The sequence below is a fragment of the Hylaeus volcanicus genome, chromosome 1 (assembly GCF_026283585.1).
Source record: "Hylaeus volcanicus isolate JK05 chromosome 1, UHH_iyHylVolc1.0_haploid, whole genome shotgun sequence".
Classification (NCBI taxonomy): Eukaryota; Metazoa; Arthropoda; class Insecta; order Hymenoptera; family Colletidae; genus Hylaeus; species Hylaeus volcanicus.
The window spans coordinates 11,612,900-11,633,637 of NC_071976.1; the positions used below are offsets into that span (position 1 = coordinate 11,612,900).

General features: G+C 39.9%; 2 protein-coding genes across 8 annotated transcripts in view; both read left to right on the forward strand.

The window, feature by feature from the left end:
- The window catches only part of LOC128875233 (5-hydroxytryptamine receptor 1), a 115,301-nt gene extending 99,972 nt beyond the window's left edge, over window positions 1-15,329 (forward strand). For 2 of the 4 annotated variants that reach the window (XM_054120623.1, XM_054120637.1), the window contains 2 exons: window positions 6,705-6,749; window positions 9,833-15,329. In XM_054120623.1, the coding sequence (XP_053976598.1) occupies window positions 6,705-6,749; window positions 9,833-10,459 (672 nt within the window). In that variant the 3' untranslated portion in view covers window positions 10,460-15,329. The remainder of the gene's footprint in view (window positions 1-6,704; window positions 6,750-9,832) is intronic. The other 2 variants (XR_008456770.1, XM_054120648.1) reach the window with 2 other exon arrangements.
- A 5,110-nt stretch (window positions 15,330-20,439) lies between these two features.
- The window catches only part of LOC128881747 (GPI mannosyltransferase 2), a 113,986-nt gene continuing 113,687 nt past the window's right edge, over window positions 20,440-20,738 (forward strand). For all 4 annotated transcript variants that reach the window (XR_008458164.1, XR_008458165.1, XR_008458163.1 and 1 more), the window contains exon 1: window positions 20,440-20,644. The gene's annotated coding sequence lies outside the window, so the exon portion shown is untranslated. The remainder of the gene's footprint in view (window positions 20,645-20,738) is intronic.

Consider the following 20,738-nt stretch of genomic DNA (forward strand, 5'->3'; position numbering starts at 1 on the left):
CTAAATCACCAGCAACCATAAATCTTTCACGAAAGTCAAGTTGCTTCGGACGATCCTGATTACCACCGCTCTCTGCCTTCCGCTTTATCGTTACCAGCATAGATAAGGCGCAACCGATCTGTGTACCGCCAAGACGTATTTCCGATTGTCGACACCACGAAACCAATGCGGAAAAGTGGCGAGCAAATTGATAAATTTCTTGGATGAAAAGTGTCCAAGTTTACGTAAATTCGCCTGACCCCTTTGAAGACTAACTAGCGCCGATTAACACGTCGACTGCCAGGCGAAAATCGGTAAAAATTTATACGGTTGTTTTCTGACAAATTTCCACAACTGTTTTGTTAGCGAAACAAAAGTAAAGTAAGAGGGAATATTCTACAAAACGCAAATTACACACGGTACTCTGCAAATTGCTAATATAATTATCAGTTTTATTCCATGAAAAAGGTCCAATTTCGTAGCTACCGGCGCGCATTCTGCAAATCATCGATGAGAAATTTCATTAACAGCTCCACACAATGACGTTGCTATATTTGTTCTTGCTTTTCGACAAATGTTAACTCGTCGTCGTGATTGACGGGCGAAATTGAATGTCTCGCGAATGGAACACACGCGAAAACAATTACGCGAAATGATATTTCGTTTTGAAAACGATTTACGGTCGCTCGGATTAAATCCAAAATCAGTGCGGAATTCTTTCATGACTGGTACCTTGGGTACTGGGTCACGTTTGTTTAAGTAACTTAATTCATTATTAATTTTTTCTTTTTTTTTATTCTCTTAAAGAACATTACATAAAGTTTGAACAAACATCCCTTGCTTCTGAGTGTCATGGAACACAGATTCTGTTAATATACTACTTTATTACGTAAAGATATTTAAGGAAAAGCGAGTTTTCTTACATTTTATAATTTTCAAGACGGTTCTTCGAGATATATTTAAACTGGAATCGTTTGAGGATTTGTTCTCTTACGTTGATAATTCATCACGTTTCCGGAACTTGATAGAGGAAATGAAATCTGAAGGACACGGGAAGCTGGGAAAAGCGTTTGCGAAAGATCGGCCAATTTACCGAAGGATTTACGCTTGGAAAAATCGCTAAGTTGTACGAACTTCCTCCGAATACCGTCTTTGTACTGTGATTATCCGCATCACTGATCGCGTCTACTTCAAGACTCGTTCAGGAACGGATGAAACGTCTCAGCTTTCATATTATTTTCTACTTACTCCAAAATAGAGTCGATTCTTATTAGCCATTATCGTCTCTGATTACCTATATATTATCTACGTCAAATTTAATCTCTGAGAGGCACATATTAAAAATGATTTGATACACATGAACAAACTTTGGAGTACCTCACTCAAAAGGCACGGCTCAAATAAACCCTGAATATCTAAGATTGAAGTATGTTTAGCATTTCAATGCTTTTAATCAAATATATAATTAAAAACGAATTCCATCTCCCATAAATTTGGCCACCAATATCTACCACTCGAGGGGTTAATTTTCCGTATTCGGTGCAACGGAACATGATAGTTTGATATCATTCGGACGAGCTTCAGCACGCTATCGTTCTCGCGGTATCGTCACGAACTTCCGCAGCAACTAATTGCAAAATAATTGATGCGATCGGTGAAACGTTGCAAAGTTTATGATGCATTATTTAACGGGATCGACAGCGACCATTAGCGTCCATCGCAGTACGATTAAAATTAAATCTCTCCCACGGTAGCTCTCCATCGTCCGTGGCTGGTACAAATTACAGTATTTTCTGAGGGAATTTCTGTATCGGAGCGGGCCCCCGTCAATCAAACGACACTCCGCCCAGACAGACACGGTTGAACGCCAGGGCGAGGATGGTTGCTCATTCGAGGCGATCGCTATTTATTGATCGATCCTTGCATTCATGGAGCGCAGGATATCCATTAGGAGGCCAGTTGCCTGTTACGTACACATGCACGAACCGGGAACGTATTTTTCATTGATCCGACGAATTCTGTTCATGAGAGGCGCACCAGTGGCCACCAACACCGAATATTTTGCCCGTTAACCTTTTAACTCGTTCGTGCACCCTGTGGGGCCGATCGAAAGCGCAAGTCTTTGTACGCTTTTCCTTTTCCATGGTTTTCCGAATTTCGATGACAATCACCTTTCTTCCCAATTCTCAGTCCTTGGCGAAACGTTGCTTCATAATATATTATTCCAAATAGCACAAGTGTGAAAATAAAATAGTTTTTAATAGAATTCTCTCGTTCTATCAAACTTGTTTTCAATATCGCCTCACTTTTGGAATTAATTCTGGGTGTTACTTTTGTTCGTATTATCATACACATCCTTCCCATCGGTTTATCCGCTATCAGATTCGATAGCTGGAACATCTTTGCCAATTTTCTGACTCCACCTTCAAGTTCACCAAACAATGGACAAACGATCCAACGTTTGTCGACTGTTTCGTCCTGAATTTCATGGTCCGACGCCTTTTACCTTTCGAGCAGCCAACGTTTCGCCAGCGAAATTACGTTTGTTGGCCAGAGAGCGGCCACGGTAATCAACAAGCCTCTGTTAATTACACACTTAATGATCGCGAATCGGGATTAAACGGCGTTTCCTGCGGCTGGATAATTACTTGTACCACTAACCGATTTTCCACGCGTGATCTGCGTTCCAAGAAACTGCGTTTTGAGAAGGTAACGCAGGTTGAAATTCACATAGGTTGGGGCTTGCCTACTGTTTTGTAGGACGGGAAAATACCACTCACACGTGGACTCTGAAATTCTTTTTCGAGATATAGAAATGTGGTAAAAAAATGATTTTACATTGTGCTTCTATATTCATTTTCATTGGAAGGTTTGGTGATTGCAATTAAAGCTTGGCTACCGCTTTTAAATGCTTCACAATCAGTTACAAAATAAAAATAATGACCAAAATTTGACAAAATCTGACAAAAATTGCTCACTCTGAATTTATAATATTTAACTTGTCTGATCCCAATCTACTCTGTCCCAATTTATTATCTAACTTTTTTCGTCGAGTTCGATAAAATACCAGATTTATTTCAATGGCTCGTAAAGTCGAGCCAAGAAATCTTCCCGTCTTGCAAATAAAGACGGATCCGCCTCGAAAATCCTCCGTGTCCTCGGAAAACCATCGACTCACATCAGTTCCGCGCCCCGGTGGCGTTATTCCGTTAACTAATTTCGTCCAACGCTTTATGAGTGCAATTAAGGGCTAGGTGGGATAACACCGTCGGTGTTTCACGTGGAATTTTGCGGTGCATAATCCGGCTTTAATAGAAAAGTACGCGCCGCGCTTGGAAGTAATTGGATGAGAACGAATACGGTGAGGCGAAAAAATTTGCAGAGTTCCAGGGGTCCACTTCTGCACCGCGTTTACCCAAACAGAAAAAGATGTTGAACTATGGAATACGGCCGAATACGTTTAACTCGAAATGGGAAGCGTGATGAAGCATCCTGTTCTCGTCGTTTCCCCAGCGATTTTAATATGCGTGCAAACTTCCAATGTGCGAAGTTAAATTGCGAAATTTATTATCGTTTCCAGCTGTAATTCTCGGCGGGGACTGGTATCAGTGCTGGGTAAAATGTTACTTCGAACAGTAAATAGTGGTTAGTATCGTTTAAAATTGTGGGTGTGATTGATTGAAAGTAAAATAAAATTGAAATAGGTTTCCGAAGAAGCATGATCAGTTAGCTGAGTACTTTATCCAATTACGTTACGTTTTAAACGCAACCAAAAGGTGTATGCAATTAGCCAAAAAGAAATATTAATATTACCGTATTAATTAATAGAATATATTCTACAATACAAGTGTTACTCATATTTTTATGCCATAAATGCACGAAATCAGGCTTGATTTTCATCGAAAAGCAGAGTAACCCCTACCAAAAGCCTCGTCAATAATAAAGAGTAGCAGTGCGATAAATTTATAATCCTTTGAAAAATATTGAAGAAATACCATTGTCTCCTGAGCTTTTGTCGATACCCAGAGCATTAATTGTCAAACACCTAGCTAACAGAAATATCGCCAACGTCGACATACCTATCCAATTGTTGCCAAAATACGTGAAAAATCCGTTTTTCTTCGATTGAAAAGTGTTTGTCGAACGTTCAGTTGGAAGTTGGTTCAACAGTGCTCTGTTTGCCCCGCAGGCATTCATTTCGCTTCAGGATCGAAAACGAACGGTTGACGTCAATCATCGAGCTCCCACTGGCGTATTACACCCGCATTCGCACGACAATGTGCATTGTCGAACAATGATAGGAACGTAATTAAACGGGCTCATAATTCTGAGCTGCTCCCGATGGATAGAGCCATGTAAACGTAACGACGAGCGACCATTGCGGATCCAGAAACACCTATACACGCGTCGATAATGATTTTCTGTGTACAGGCAGATTCTATCTGGGCACTGTTACGTGTCCCCCAGCGCATCCGCAAGTCGTTAAAACGTGTTAATTGAACGTTCCAGGCTCGTTTAACGAAGATTATCGATTTTGCCCGTCCTACGCATTGTCTGCATTCTACAACATTTTAGAAAGCATCGAGACTCGCAATCGGTTTAACGAACTGAAGGTGGAAAGGAACGATGACGCGTTGGAGGATGTAACGTAATAATAATCGTGGAGACTCGCGATGTTAGCCGACATTTTCAACGTTTTCTCCCTTTTATATTCGAGAATTTTCACTTACATTTTAAATACAAATTATACAACGCAGTTTATATTTCGTAGGCCCTATAATTGGCATAATCTACCTCTTCATAGATATAATACTGCATACCTTCATTTCGTTCTGCGAGTTCTGGGACGCCCTGTATATTCGAGATTAAAATTAGAAGTTTTAATAACACCCACTTAACTCTAAATCTAGATTCACTTCATTTCAGAGTCACGCCCAGTTAATTCATCGCGAAACGACTATCCCACTTTTCAAGAAACTTGCAGAAGTTTCGTTTCCATATTCCACTCGCCTCAACCGTTTACCTTGCTACTTGTGCATCTCGCCAAGTTTTCGGCTGATTAGGCCAACTAGTCACGTAAGATCACTCGATGGACTGAGCTATTCTCGACGTGTCTCCATTTTAGTTAATGACATCGTCTAGTTTTCTTCGGTACAGCACTCTTTTTACAGTTTGGAAGGACTTCATGCATGAATTTCCAAGTGACACAGCGGAGGGATTCATAAAAATTCACATGTTTATGCATGCTTGTTCTAGGCAACCTTGATAACTCAAAATCGTAAAAATGTCACTTGAGAACCTCCCTTTAAATACTTATGGAGCTTCTCCTCGTGCAATTTCTTCTGAATATTGCTAAGAAAATAAAGACTTACGCAGCAATTCAGAGACTATTTGAATAAACTTGGAGGGTTTGCTCGGTCTGACTTCACGTTTCGTTTTCTACTAGTTGTCTGACCGTAGACAGTCTCATACCACTTGCGATCTCCGTATCGAGGTGCACAATTAAAACTTGGTGTATATTCTTTCTTTCTATTAAGTATCGCCTGACTCAAGTCAAATTTGATTTAAGGCAACTTTTTGAACAAAAATTTGAAAACGGTCATTTGTCCGGACACGGTATGTTTAGTATTCAAGCAAGACTACGTGTAACAAAGGATGCATTTTGATAACGACATTCGAATACTCAACCATTCGAACCTCCCAGCATTCGATACCCGTAAAATATTCAAATACAATTTAAATGGTCCTCCAGCGCCACTCCATTTTCACTCGAAAGCAAATCGTGACGCAGTATCCTGATCATTTCTCGTTCCTCAGTCCTCTAACTAGATCCTCCAGTACCGAAGATTTGCTGCACGAGTTCGTTCCCTCGGTACGACTTTCATCGAGCGAAATCCGTTTCCGTCGACGCATAAATTGCTCGCCAATGCGGTAACGAAGAGCGTTTCGGTCTTTTCCCTCTCTGGTAAAGGGAAAGGACGACGATCGATCAATCGCCCGCGCGTCTGGACGGACAATTCTCGAAACCGAGTACCTCGCTGCCTCTGGGTTGACCCTTTCGCGTCACGCAACGTGGCCCGTCCTATTTCCGTCTCCTAGTTTAATTTACGCAAGCTTTTGGGATTACACGCTGCGAGATTAGTGGCTTACGCATCGATCATCCCGAGCCTAGCGAAGCATGACCTTTTCTCGATCGCGGAGGAGCGCGGTCTGACCCGTAGTAGACGAGTTTTGTAAGTGTCGTTGTTTTAATTGGTAGCTGAGCTTGCGGATTTAATAAAGCAGACAAATTTCCTTGGATTTAACCAACCTTCTGTTCGATTTCATTTGTAACCATGGGATCTAGGAATAAAGCAATAGAATATTCCGTGACTATTGTTTTATCTATAGATTTGATTCATACGAGCAGATGATCATGGAGGATCGAAATCTAAATTGAGTAGATACTTGATTGAGACTGGGAAATTTCTCATTTTTTTCCCATTTCTTTGCTACTAGTTAATACGTTGACGTACTTAAAACTTTAATTTTTGAATAGTAACGTGTAACGGTAATTTAATAATAAATAATGACGCATAAATCGATTTAATAGTCAACGTGTTAACGGTCCACGCTGAAATCAATCCTGACATCATACTCATCGCTATGAAAACGCATCTAGTAGAACAACGTTTGAACCATAACCTGGCTGAGTCTGAAAGTGTTCGTAAAACGTTTTGTTGTAGATACGATCGAATCTTCGTGGCGATACGCAGGAAAATATGAAAGCGGTAAGGCACACCTTAATATCAATCTATCAATTATTCTTTTGCTTGTCAATCGTTTAGACGATCTACTATTAATTGCGCGTGGCGTCTCGAAGGCTTGTCTATTGGTGCAAAGGGACAATGGTCAGAAGTATGAGACAAATTAATTTCATTTATTCAATAATAATAAATTAATGTTAAACATAGCTTACATTCAAAAAAGACCTAAGGCTCATACTTTTGATACCTCAAAGAAAAGTAATGAATTATAATAAAATCAGAAAAATAGAATTTAGAAATATGTAGAATGCGAAGAACTTTTCACATCTTGAACATTTTTAGTTAATTTTGTCGTTCATTTTTCTGCCATGCAAGTATCTCTAAATTCTTCTTTTCCATTTTTAAATCCCCCTCGTATGGCTATCTGTAATAAACATCTGCATCGTCAAGAACGTATTTCTAATTTATCCTCGTTAACTTCCAGAATAATTAAACGCAAGTAAACACGACGAATCAAGCCAATACAAACGAAGGATTACCGAGTTACATTCGTTTCGTATAAATATGCAAGCGTCCCACTTATTTTTAGTCGTTTGTTTCGCAGTGGTAATTCCGTACCGAGTAAATTATTCAGCGAACGATGTTCCTTTGCACCTCGCCCACACGCCTGGGAACAAAGTTGCAGCTTATTTTGCGATGACACCTTTCCCGCCTAAAGTGACATCGGCTTTACATTAATATTGCTGAATACCTCGAAGCAACTTTAAGACGATTACGAAACTGGTAATGAGCACAAGTTCCGCGAAATAACGCGATAAAGCAGATGGTCACTGCGCTTTCGTTAGCAGATTCCCGGCAATTAACGTTGTTTCAAATATTCAAGCTCTACTTTTGTCGTGAAACTCGTAGTACTCACAAAAATAAATATTTATGGACAAACTTAGGCGTATATGAATCGAAGGATGAGAATTTGGAGGGCTCGAACGAGCTATTATTTTTTTCACGTTACGTTCCTTCGTTTTAGAGTAATCTCCAGAAATCTACGTGTAAAAAATGTTGTTAAAAATTAATTTATAGAGATGTGGGACGAGGTTGATTATACCTATCAAATAGAAACGTGTGTTTTATAATAAAAAAACAGATTTTAAATTAAAAAATGTTTATATCAACGCAATTCAAATACATCGTAACGAAACTAACAATTCAGACTCCTCTTTCTCAAAATAGCATTTAATTAATTTCCTATAAATCACTAAATATTTCCTACTTAACTTTTAAATACCTGAAAAAGTCTAACCACAGAAATTGAAAAGAAACAAAGAACTTACAACCATAATCCACATTCTCGGCATCCCCATTCGTGCAACCGCGGGTCCCATGCGACCATAACTCTAATTCGCATAAAAAGCGAAGTGGTCCGCGAGAAACTGGACGGTCGGGATTTAAACGTCGAGATTATGATCTTCCATAAAATTAAGGCATAAAAAAAAAGGGGCGCGGTCGCTAAAAATAATCGGAAGAGCAGAAAGCAATTCTCCGAGTTGGTTACGGGAGGGATTGAGGGGGGTGGGCGAGCTCGTAAAGCTAGCGGATTTCTCTGTCTTGCCGCTTTCCAAGGGGGTCGTGTCTTAAACCACCCTGGGCGTTTTCGCTCCTCTCAATTATCCTGAACGTCATCTGCATTCCTGAGGGCGCGGAACGGCTTCGGCAAAGCTCATCTGCATTTTGGTTCGTCTGAGAGCCGACAGTTTTCGCGACCACGTCCACGTCGTCGCATCAACGAGGCGTATTTACATTGGTGTTTATGCATCCAAGCACTTACGACGCTAAAATCTCAGAAAAAAAAGGCCTTCTTCGCGGTATACTTTAGGGGTATACGAGAAATATTTATTTTGGGGTATTAAATTGGCTAGAAAAGACGGGATAGGGTCGTGGAAAATGGCTTGTTGATTGATTCTTCGATTGATTGATTCAAGATAGATTTCTTCGATTTTCATTTCTTTCGCTTTTTACAAAATTCGTCAAGTCCAAAGAGCTTTGGTTCTAAAAGTGTTGGTAAACATCACTTGGATCCATTTCTTGCGTTGAAAGATAGGAATTTCTCTAAACGTGGAGTCTGCACAGATGATGGGGGAAAGATCATAGAACGAAATGGAGAACATCTGACGGAATAAAGATATTTCCTTGTCTATGAAAAATCGCTTTTATTTACACATTTCGGCCAACCTGATAATTACAACAATGTCACAAGCAAGCATCGGATGAGCCAACTACTCAGGTATATTCTTTCCTAGATCGTCAACGGGCTGGTAAAGTGACCTTGCAATCAACCTCGTCGGAGTTTCAATGGACTAATCTGTTTATCCTCGCCAAAGCGTCGCTGTGCCTGTTCGTGCAGATCGCGATTCGGCGAGTTGGGTTTTCAGGTCAACGAACCGACCTCAAACCAGCCGAAAAGTCGGACCGGTCGAATCGTTCTCCATTCAAACACGTAAAGCTCCGACTAAATCTTGATTCGAGTTCAAGGAACGTATACGTCGTCGAAGCTGAATGCCGCGTTGATGAATGTCACGTGCGACGTCAAAAGGATCAGGCATCGCTGATTATTATTAATAGATCCGTCGAATAATACTTGCACGAAGTCGTGCTGGGCATTCTACAGACGATGGAAACCGCACACTTCGTGTATAGTTTAATTAACAGTTCGAATGTATGTATATAGATATTTCAACTGCAACGCCAAGATCTCTCAACAATTATAGTCGGGGTTCACCCATCCAATCTAACTCGTTCAATCTGATTCGTAGTGCGCCTAACCCAAAATACGTAATTACAAGTTTGAATCCTAGTAGCCAGTCTTAAATAAAATAGATTAAGGTGGAATGGGTTAAAGGTGAAATTTCCTATGCGAATACAGACCAAACAGTCAATGTTGGAGTACGTGTACTTTGTTTGCTTGGTACAGCCAAAAATGAAAGCACTCTAATTTAAGAGCAAATCTCATTTGCATTTTTCCGCCCACATTCCAGCGTCCACATATATTGTACAACCATAGGTAATAATAAAATAAATAACAACTAATGGTTCCCGCGGTTTCTCTGTTACAGTGCAGCGGGAACGCGGTGCGCTGTTTCGCTGGTGGTCCGCGGAAGAGCAACGAGTCCCAGTGTCCGATGCTGCAGAAGCTCGAGAGGCCTATTCTCTCGTCGTCCACGACGACCACGCCGCCAACAAAATCGACGATCGTGAGGAACCACCTGAGCAGTACCTGCAGCGTGACGAACTCGCCTCACCAGAAGAAGCTGAGGTTCCACCTGGCCAAGGAGAGAAAGGCCAGCACCACCCTCGGCATCATAATGAGCGCCTTCACCATCTGTTGGCTGCCCTTCTTCGTCCTAGCCCTGGTCAGGCCGTTCCTCAGGGACCCTAACGCGATCCCAGCGTTCCTCTCGAGCTTGTTCCTCTGGCTAGGTTACTGCAACAGCCTCCTAAACCCCATTATCTACGCAACGCTGAACAGGGACTTCAGGAAACCGTTCCGGGAGATCCTCTACTTCCGATGCAGCAATCTGAACCACATGATGAGGGAGGAGTTCTACCAGAGCCAGTACGGCGATCCCATCAACAATTACGAGATCAAGGCAGGCGAGATGGACGGCGCCGAGTGCCTCGACAATCAGGGCGTCGAGTCGATCGACGTCGCCGCCAACGCCCCCAACGAGAGCTTCCTATGATCCGGAAGAGACTTGTCCTTCGTTCGTCGGAACTAGCGACCGCTACGAGACCACCTGGCCTATCGGACGAACTCTGATCGATCGCGACACGCGCGCCCGTCGTCGTCGAAAGACGTCCCGTCAGGGTAACCCCCCATCGATCGTTCGACAAGTACCAAATCGATTTCCCGAATCTAATCGAGGGATGCTCCTACCTAGAATCTACTTCGCGAAACCGTGGCGAGGGGAGCAGCCCGAAATACTCAGCGTCGACTGTGACGAGTTCGTCGAGAACCCGACGTTCCTATGCTTTCTGCGAATCGAAACGAGGCGAGGAATGGCCCGCTTATCACGGACGATCTGTAAGCCTGACGAATCGCTCATCGAGCAATTTCTCAGCCGCGGTGACGTCTGAGATCCACGACCGGTCGACGTGTCCAGCCCTCGACGAGATCTTTTCTTGCACACCCTCGTGACGAACGGAGAAACGAGTCTTGGTGATATCTAGGCGGGATCCTGTCATCGCCAAAGGATAAAAGCCGCGGAGACGCTGAGTAAGATACGACGTGAGTCGGCGCTTCCTTGGGGACGCGCGACTGGAGCAAACCGCAGGGTACCTTTGTTGTACGATGACTAAGTACGTCTTTCGCATAATGTATCCCAGTCGTGTAAACAACGGTGCACTCTACACTCGTGGGAACGATTACCATGTACACAGGGTGTTCCTTGAGCGGGGACTCTGACTTTGGCGAGGTGTTCTAGTCGGTTGGTGGGTTCGAGGGTAGTTTGTTCGAGAGTTGCAATTTTTCAAAGTCACGTGTTGGATAAGGGGAGAAAAAGACGTTCGAGGAAATGGGAAGAAAGAAACATCTCTCTTTTCGTTTGTATTTTGGCATACTGATAGTAAATATAATTTTCCTTTATTACTGTCTGAATTCGTCAAGCATTTAATTTACACTTTCCAGCATAAAGCCTTGAAAATCTGTAACTCGGAACCAAGGAATCTTCGAACCTACGTTTACCTATCGAAGAATGCTCTGCCAAAGTTTGTCTTGTTTCGGAGCCCTCCCCCTATATTGTACAGAAGTCGAGTAAGTAATCTGTGTAGTATCGCGTCGATAATCGTGAACGGTGTTTAATTAGCAGACGAAGGACGTCTCGAAAATAGAGAGCTCTTCGATCTAAATGTGGGGAAGCGTGTCTACCAGTGAACACACCGCGGAGGAATCTGCGTTACGTTTGAGAAACGTGATTGCGCGATGCACTCGCGCGAAACTTGGACTCTTGATCGATGTAATTGCCGCCGTTCTAGATGAAAATACTTTGTAACGGTCGTGATTACCGGGAAAATCGCTGGAGATGGGTGGAACGCGCAATACGCGTTAGGAACAACACTCTGAGAAAGATAGTTCGTTTCGAGGGTGTTATTCGGTTAGGAGTAACAGTAATTTCCAGGACTAGTTCGTTAAACTTTCTTTTTTTTTTTTATTTACTTTGTTTCAAGTCGTTGATGTATTAACTCTTTCAGACCTGAAGTATTTTTATTTCTCGTACTAATATAATTGAATTTTTGGAGTTAACTTGAACTAAAATTAATGTAGAAAACATTAAAAAAAATCCTAATAGTGTTGTTGTCGAGGAGAACTGGTCTTTTTTCGTGTGGACAAATAAGAATATAGGGTTATAGGGTTCGTAATTATTTAATGTTGTGTCTTCAATTGTGGGTGCCAGGTCTGAAAGGGTTAACTATCGCTTTGAGAGTAAAGTGTAACGAACTTGTGCCGAAGATGAACTCGAAGATGACACTCGAGATCAAAGAAAAATATTTTATTTCCTGCATTCTCGGATGTAAGACACTTTAACGTTGTTCATCTCAAGAGGAATATTTCTACTGTCTAACAATTATTCTTTTTGTACTACGAAGAAGATTAATTTCTTTGATCAAAAGTAACAAACTGCAAGAAATACACTTAAAACTGATTCGAAGCTGTATCTCCTTCAACACCTAGAGCAAAAAGATCGAAGTGCTTGGGACAACGATGTCTCGACGCGATTTCAAAGTGGAAATAACTTTCGACACGGGAGTATCTAGCTCGTGGAGGAGGGAATCAGGCAAACAACAAATGCCATTGGCAAACGACAATTGGAAGATCGAGACGGTTGGAAAATGACTCGTGACACACGAGAACGGTAAAGTCATGGCTTCTCTGGAGTGTAATTACGGAAAGTAGCTTTCCTCTTGAATCGTTAACTGAGCTTAAAATTAGTAAGTCGGAGTAGTTTACCAGTGACGCGATCCTCGACCAATCTGACGACGAAAGTTTCTTCCGATCGAGTGCGAAAGAATTCATATATTTTCAAAAGGGTAAAGGAAAAATCATATTCTCGAAGATATAAAATAATATCGGGTCTGGTAACCTTCATATGAGGTAAAATTTAGGAGATACCGATTTGGGGGGACGAGTAGAATTAGAAGATTAATTTTAGGAGAAAATTGAACCGAACGAGAAGATATTTAGGATAGAGAGTAACGATACGTCAAGGAATGTCAGGAGATGTATCCTCAGGCCGGAGACCGCGATCGATCGGAAGCTCGTGGAATTGAATTTTCAGCGTTGCCAGCGGGTAGACACGGATGTATGGGTGAACTTCGAATTTTCGCGGCATCGAAATGGGAAATTTATGTCGCCCGTGCGCGTCAACGGCTATTTTATTTCCCAGACAAACAGCAATTGGTCGAAAAAAAGCATCGCGAATCGACGGCAGCTGGAAGTAACAAGTTTTCAAAAAATACGTACTTCGTAGTTTGATCTGAAGTTTAAATACACAAATTGTCGTGAAAATTGACTATCATTTTGCCATCAAAATATGTTAATGTTAATGTATGTGTGGGAAAATAATAGTCCGAGTTTTATGGAAAATCCAGAGAGAAACTCTGCTCTAGCTCCGTACTAAAAATGTACATTTTACATGTTCGAACTGTTCCCAGCGAGTTTCAAGCGATCCAGTATCGAGAATTTCTTTGTTCACGCGTGTCGACTCGTTTAGTTCCTCGAATATTTCCAATACCATCCCGTCTCGTTCGATTCTCCCTTTCCCCGAGGAATTTTTACACGGAAAAGTCGCACAGCGTTCGCTATCACTGGTAGACACGCGCTACTAACAAGTACATACGTAAATATCACGTAAATATGTAGGCATAATCGTGTATGGTGCTAAAAAAAAAACCAAAGTAAATCATTCCATTTAAACGGCGATAACTTCGCGAGGAGAGTGATTGGTTCTAGCTGTAAGAATCGCGATCGGGTCGAAACTTTGCAGAAATAACTCACGACAGTATTAAGAAACTCGAACCGTTATTTTTATACGTTATATTGTTACGTTGGCCTCGAATATTTTATTATGTAAAAAGTGTACGTTGCACTTTGCTAATGGCATAGTACGAAGGAACGTGTATCGTGTTCGCAAAAGTGAATTTTGTGGTTGATGTTTCCAGAAGAGTTGTTATTTTTTATTGCAAATTTTTCTTCGTGTTGAAAGACAGAAAATATAACGTGACTGTAATTAATACGTAAATGCAGTTGAATTTTTATTATTTCTATAAGAATTTGCAATAATATATGGTCTATTTTAACGTTTGAACGCTCCTCAAAAGGGACTAAACAAATCCATGAAATTCATTTCTTAACAAAGCAATTATTGGAGACGTTAGTTTAAGCGACTATTATATACCAATCATCACGCATAGTTGTATTGTTATTTATTTATTTCTGTGATAGTTTTTTTATAGTACAAAAGGTTCACATTCCTTTTGATCACCGAAAACTGTTGAGCAATACCTATTAGCGGTTGATAGAAATTGGCAGTGAGTAGTGATAGGGGCAACTAGTAGTCACCATCGACTGTGGCAGTACACACAGGAGATCACTGTTAACCAAAGTTGACTAGTAATAGTTGTCACATAGTTGCCCTAATTACCGCTAGTAGTTAATAAGGCATATCGAAATCCATTAGTAGTCACTCTTATCTACTAGTAACGGCTGGTAGCTACCATTCGTTGCTACTAGGATATATTTGTCACCAGCTAGTAATACTAGCTACTACTAGCAGTCCACGGTGACTAGTACAAACTCTTAGGTGTCGTTAGTCGCTATACTTATTTATTGAAAGTTAGTTATATATTTATTAATAACTCTAACATTAAATTTATTATCGAAAGCAAACGGCGACTAATCGCCATGAGTACCAAAAGATAACTACTACATCTAAGTATCGCGAGCCTAAATGTAATTTAAAAAAAAAAGAATGTACCGAATCTGATATTTCTTTGCGTGAGAAAATTAAACCAAAAATGAAAACTCGTACCTTTCGAACATGACATCAAGATAATATATATATTCTCGAGATAACAAGTAGTTCTATTTTAATGAAACATTGAATACTATTAAAAAAAATGAACAAATTTAGTGTTCGACGGAAAATATTCTCGTTGTCCTCGAACAATTCGTTACGTTGCGACTGTCATTTTTCTTTTCGTACTTAGAGTCTATCGTGCACGTTACATAGCGGTAAATTGAATAATCATTGTTTGCGAGGCGATGTTTCTCTAAAGTTGCGACCCGGTGGAAAATTAAGCGTAGCATAAATTAATTGCGGTAATTGCCACACGCGTAGATTTTCAAAGCGTTGCCACCGCGAAGGAGTGCGCACCGTGGAAACAATATAAAACCTTTACGTGAATAGACGATAATAAATCTTGAACCAAACGCCAGGAAATTTATCAGCATTTGCCGTGATAATTACACAGTGTTGCGCCATTCGTTTAACCCTTCGTTTCCAGACACCAGGATTGCTCCAAAAATATTTTTCGAAAAACAATAGGGAACAATAACGTTATTATATACTACCAGACTTTTGTGTATATATACATGCATCCGAAGCATTTTTATTAATAAACCTGTGCCCCACTAATTTGTTTTATTGGGGCACAGTATTGTTATACATATTATTATATTGTTTCAAAAAACAATAGGGAACAATAACGTTATTATATACTACCAGACTTTTGTGTATATATACATGCATCCGAAGCATTTTTATTAATAAACTTGTGCCCCACTAATTTGTTTTATGTATGACGACACAAGTGACTTGGAAATTCTACAGAAAAATAGTTTTCACTCGACAAAAGTGACTGGGTAATGCGAAAGTTTAATATCACTGAAACTTCCAGGTGAATTTTCTTTTCAATTTAATTGAAAACTCCGTTTTCAATCTCATTCTTAATTACTCGAGCGCGCCAAACGCCGCATCCCCATTGTTACTCCGAATTAGAGAGGTTTTACTTTATTTTAAATTTTCTTCGTTTAGCTCTCCCACTCCCGTCCCCGTTTATACCAGATTAGCGAGGATTTTCTTCGTTTTCAGTTTCTTTAATTCACCCTGGCCCGTTTGCCAGTTTTCATCGCGCCCCTATTTTCAGTTAATTCAGATTTCCGAGCTAAGTCGGATTGGCGAGGCGATACTAACGAAGTGGAATGCAGATTGTGGGAGGAAAAAGCTATTAATCGAGACGAAGGGTTAAATATGGCGGAATCATGGGAACAGGCCAAACTTGGGTCGACCCTACAGCCACTTCACCATGTACGCAACGTATGTCTATAAAAAATTATTTAATTTTCAAGTTTCATTAATATTTAAACGTGATCAATGGAATGTCAGTAATGAAGTTCGAAAAAGAATGATGGACTCGAGGGAGGTTTTTCATAGTTCATGTTATACTTATTAAAATTCTAAGAATGTTCAGATGCTTGATAAATGCACAAAGTATCCGAATTAAATATTGAATATTTGAAGAAGGATTCGAGTCCAACACACACAAAAATTGGACAAATGAACCTAAACCTTGAAGTGGGAAAGTGGCTTAAGGTCGTTCGACTCGAAACTCAGCTGGCCTAATCCTCGCTTACGCTCATTGTTCGATCTCCTAACGAGGCAGCACCGTTTCGAACCAGGGAAGGAAGACGTATCACTAGCTAGACAATCCTAGACGTTTCTTATGCGAGCTGTTTGAATGTGACGTAAATCAAAAGTAATATTAAAGTGGTATGTTTATCGATAAAGTCCACGGCAAGAGCTATCTATCTAATTTTCACGGAGAAGACGACCCTCTTGCTGCCTGCAGAAGTTTCCAAGAGGCTCGAAGGGACGATGGAATTCATAATGAAGGAACCCTAAGCGAACCAACCACCGAACCGAGCATGCTTTGGAAATCGCTGCGTTAAATGTGTAATCGGATGTAAGGGTTTAGACGGGAATCGTCAAATGCTGGATGTTAATTCGTTCCTCGAGATTTCAAGTTGGATGTAATTTTTAAAGTACGAACGTTAAATCTGTCTATTAAAACAAATACTTGGAGAATACTTGCACAAACAAATCTTTGATCGATGTAATTTATTCGGGTGAAAATAAGGGACTGGAGGACTTGAAAAATGAATATTCTTTGGTTTTTATTTGTAACATCTCTGTGGTAGATAAGAAACCAAATAATCTACATTATTCAAGTCTCACCAAAAGTTGAACGACGGAAGGATCGAACGAGTTCGTCCTCTTTTCCACGAATCTAAAGCTAACTTACCCCAGATAAATTTTTCAAAAGGATTCACGGTTAACGAAGAGCAATAAGATAAAATAAAATAAAGCTGTCCTATCTTGAGCTCAACAAATCCCATGAGATAGGTTGATAAACGAAAAAACAGCGAGAATAATATTAATCGTGGAAAACAATCGGAGTCCAGACATAATTGCGAAGTACTTTAAAGGTTAGTATCCTCTAATTTCCCTGTAACAGCGCTGTTCTCGCGGAAATTCATTGGAACAACGTCCTCGTTTGAAAACGTAGAAAGTACTGTCATAGAAGATATATTAAATATCATTGTTCCTCGATAGCTATTCAAGATAAGTCATTGCGACGTAACTATTTCGATGTAAATATGCTGCGATCAAATTGCCACGAATACGGTTCGATTTACAGCGTCAACGATCGCCAAAGACGATCGGGCGTTCGAATTGGATCCGGTTGTCTCGGCTTTTCTCGGACATGAATTATCGTTAATGAATTACCGTGGATAATTAGCGAGTACCGTAAACGTGGGACAAAACGAGACGCGTGGTGTTGTCGTAGCTGATGATGTATTAGGATATAAAGTTAGAGTTTAAAGCGTTTGTAGGGCATCGTCTATGTAGAAACTCGGATCGTGAATCTCTATTGAATCTATGCTTTCGTGCGTAGTAGGGTGGGCCTTGGTGAAAAATTAAAAAATATTTGTTTTTTTTACTAGGAGATTGATTACAATTTGAGATCGATGGGAATTTTATATGTTACTTAATTACAGGTCTCTGAATTTTTCTTTTTTTGTGAAGAGTATTGTGGAAGAAAAATTATAATTACCTTTGTAAAAAAGGGGAGAAGGTACCAGTGGTGAGCTGAAGACTAGGAAGTGTCCAAGGATGGAGACATAAGCAACGACACGAGAAAAATTCGATGATCGCGAAATAAGGCCCACCCTGTTGCCTGAGCGTGAAGATTTGCCGATGAATAAAATCGACGTTACAGTATATGATCATTTCACGGACGTTTACATTATATCGTTTTACATTGTTGCATCGTTTGCAAAATCGGGCAGAATTCACGGGCAATGAGACGATTAGAAAAATACACCAGCACAGCTGCGAACCTTCAAAGCAAAGTGTTTTTAATGTTAAAGACAGTTTTTACTATTAAAGTGTCTATTACAGATTAACATAAAACAACTTTTCGTCAAATAAATTTAAACGTCGTCTAGAGTCGAATTTAACTCTTTACCAGAAAATTGAATCGCAATTTCAACAAATAAATCGTACACGGCTACTAATGTGCTAAGTAATAAAACAGTAAATAATAGAAATACTTGAAAATACTATGAAATAATAGTACGAATAACTAAATTACACCGACCAATATCTAATTAATTTTAATCACGCTTTACTTCAAGGCTCGCACCGTGCACCCGCACGGAAGACAATCAGAGAGGTGAAAGGATGCGAATTTAAGAATGACACGCCGTGCTTTTCCGCATTCCCAACGTATTCTCAATCGACGACGAAAGTGACTGAAGGTTTTGCCCGAGGTTCGAACGACGTTCTCGGTACGAACGGCACAATAGAAGAAGCACAAAGGTATAATTTTGTCACTGTGTATTTTTGATACTACGTCGACGACTTCGTTAGGTCCGCGTCGAAATGTAACGGACGGCAGAAAGTCGAAACGTGATTTCAGTTTTTTCTTCGGTGTTCGCCAGGTGGACGGGATAAAACGTCATCGAAACGAGCGAAGCAAATTAAAGCGATTAATTACGACCGACGGGCGGCGGCCAGAAACGTTCTTATGTGAATGTAAAACTCTCGAAGCGCAACGTGATTATTCTCTGTACATAAAATAGAGCATAAACTTTTTATGTATGACCTCGTGCTCGTGTCGCGCCAGCGTGTACGCCGAGGCCGACGCGAGGATCTACGAATATTCTAAAATAAATATCGTCATGACTGAACGAAACCCTCTCGTCTCTCACCCTTGCGCACACCCTCATTTAGGATTCTATTAATTATTAAGGACATTCGTAGGTGTTGTAAAAAAATGCTTTGCAATTTTTAAATTAAATCAACCACTACTCCTTTGAATTTATAAGTATGTTCGGTATAAACTACCACCGATAGGAGCTGAATTTATAAAGTATAGATAGACTTCTATTCAATTGAAATCCTACACACGTGAGTGCATTTTTACGAATAGAATTATGAATTATTTAAAGAAAGCGAATGGCTTTAGTAAATTTCAAACTCCTCCGCGAGAACAAAGCCTGAACAGCAAACAAAAAAGGTCCCTCGACCCATTTTCTTTCGAATTCCAGCACAAAAGTTTGATTTAGTACTCGACAATGTGAGACGTTTACTCATACTTCGTTAAAACAACCTTTGTACACCTCGTTAGACGGAAGAGGGTGAGGTTGTACGCTGTAAAACAAATGCCAAGCAAGTTTCTCCCCTTTAGAATACTTTCCGAAGCATCAAACGGTGTTAAGTGCATACTAAAGAATTAACGAGAACAAGAACTTTCACTGGAGACTCTCTTTCAATATTTACATGGCCATCAGTTTCGCGAAAGCACTGCTCTTCTCGCAGTCAGGTGTAAAAAAAATGGATCAAGAGGAATAAAGGATTGAAGCGTGAAAGCAGTGCCTTTACACCCCCATTTTACGTCTTGAAAGTGAATTGTTTATGATGTTGTCAGAAAGTCTTGTATTCACTATTGAAATATCATGAAATTTGACTTAACTTTAAATAAATACAATGTACATATTTCTACAATAATTTTACTTGAATAGACAATCGGAGAGGGCTGATAACAAATCCTCCCTTTATTCTTGTGTCATTTTAAAAACAAGTCTTAAGAGAAGGCATCAATAACAAAGTAACAAAGATGGATTTATAAACTCCATTCATTTAGTTTGTCAAATAACGTTTAAGATCGTAATTTAAACGAACAAATTGTTGACGAGGCTCTGCGCTTCAGCACGACTACAATATATTAGTTAATAAGTCAAATTTATCATTTTTATGAATAGCAATTTAATAAATGAATTTAGTGAACAGAAATTTGTGATCCTAGGTATATATTATTATTAATTATTTATTTATTTTAGGAATTATTACCGACCTTTTGATTAGTGGCGCCATCGGCGGGAAAACGCTCAAGTTTGTCGTGAAGCTAGTTGAAACTGTTCCCGCTAGATGGCGTATGATTTAGTTTTAGTGGCGCCATCAGTGGGAAAATGTCCAAGTTTGTAGTGAAAATAGTTCTCACCCTTTCTGTAAGATGGCACCACCGATACCTTTAATAAATTATTCTTTAGTTTTTTATAAATAAGTAATTAGTACGACTCTTTTGCTTTATAACACTGCACTATATTATTTCTACAAGTCAAATTTATCATTTTTATATTTTCACGATAAACTTGGGCGTTTTCCCACCGATGGCGCCATTTTTAGTATGCTTCAGTTGGCTTCAGTCATCAGCTGTTATCAGGAAGTGATCTTGTGATCGTTATATTTGTGAGCGAAACATTTATAATTTCACCCGCATTACATGTACATTTCCATTCATAAGAGGTAATTTTTTATATTTTACAATCAGTTATTATAAAAGGTTCATAATGTATGATTAAATAGTCTAAACCTGTATAGATATATTATGTTGAGGTTA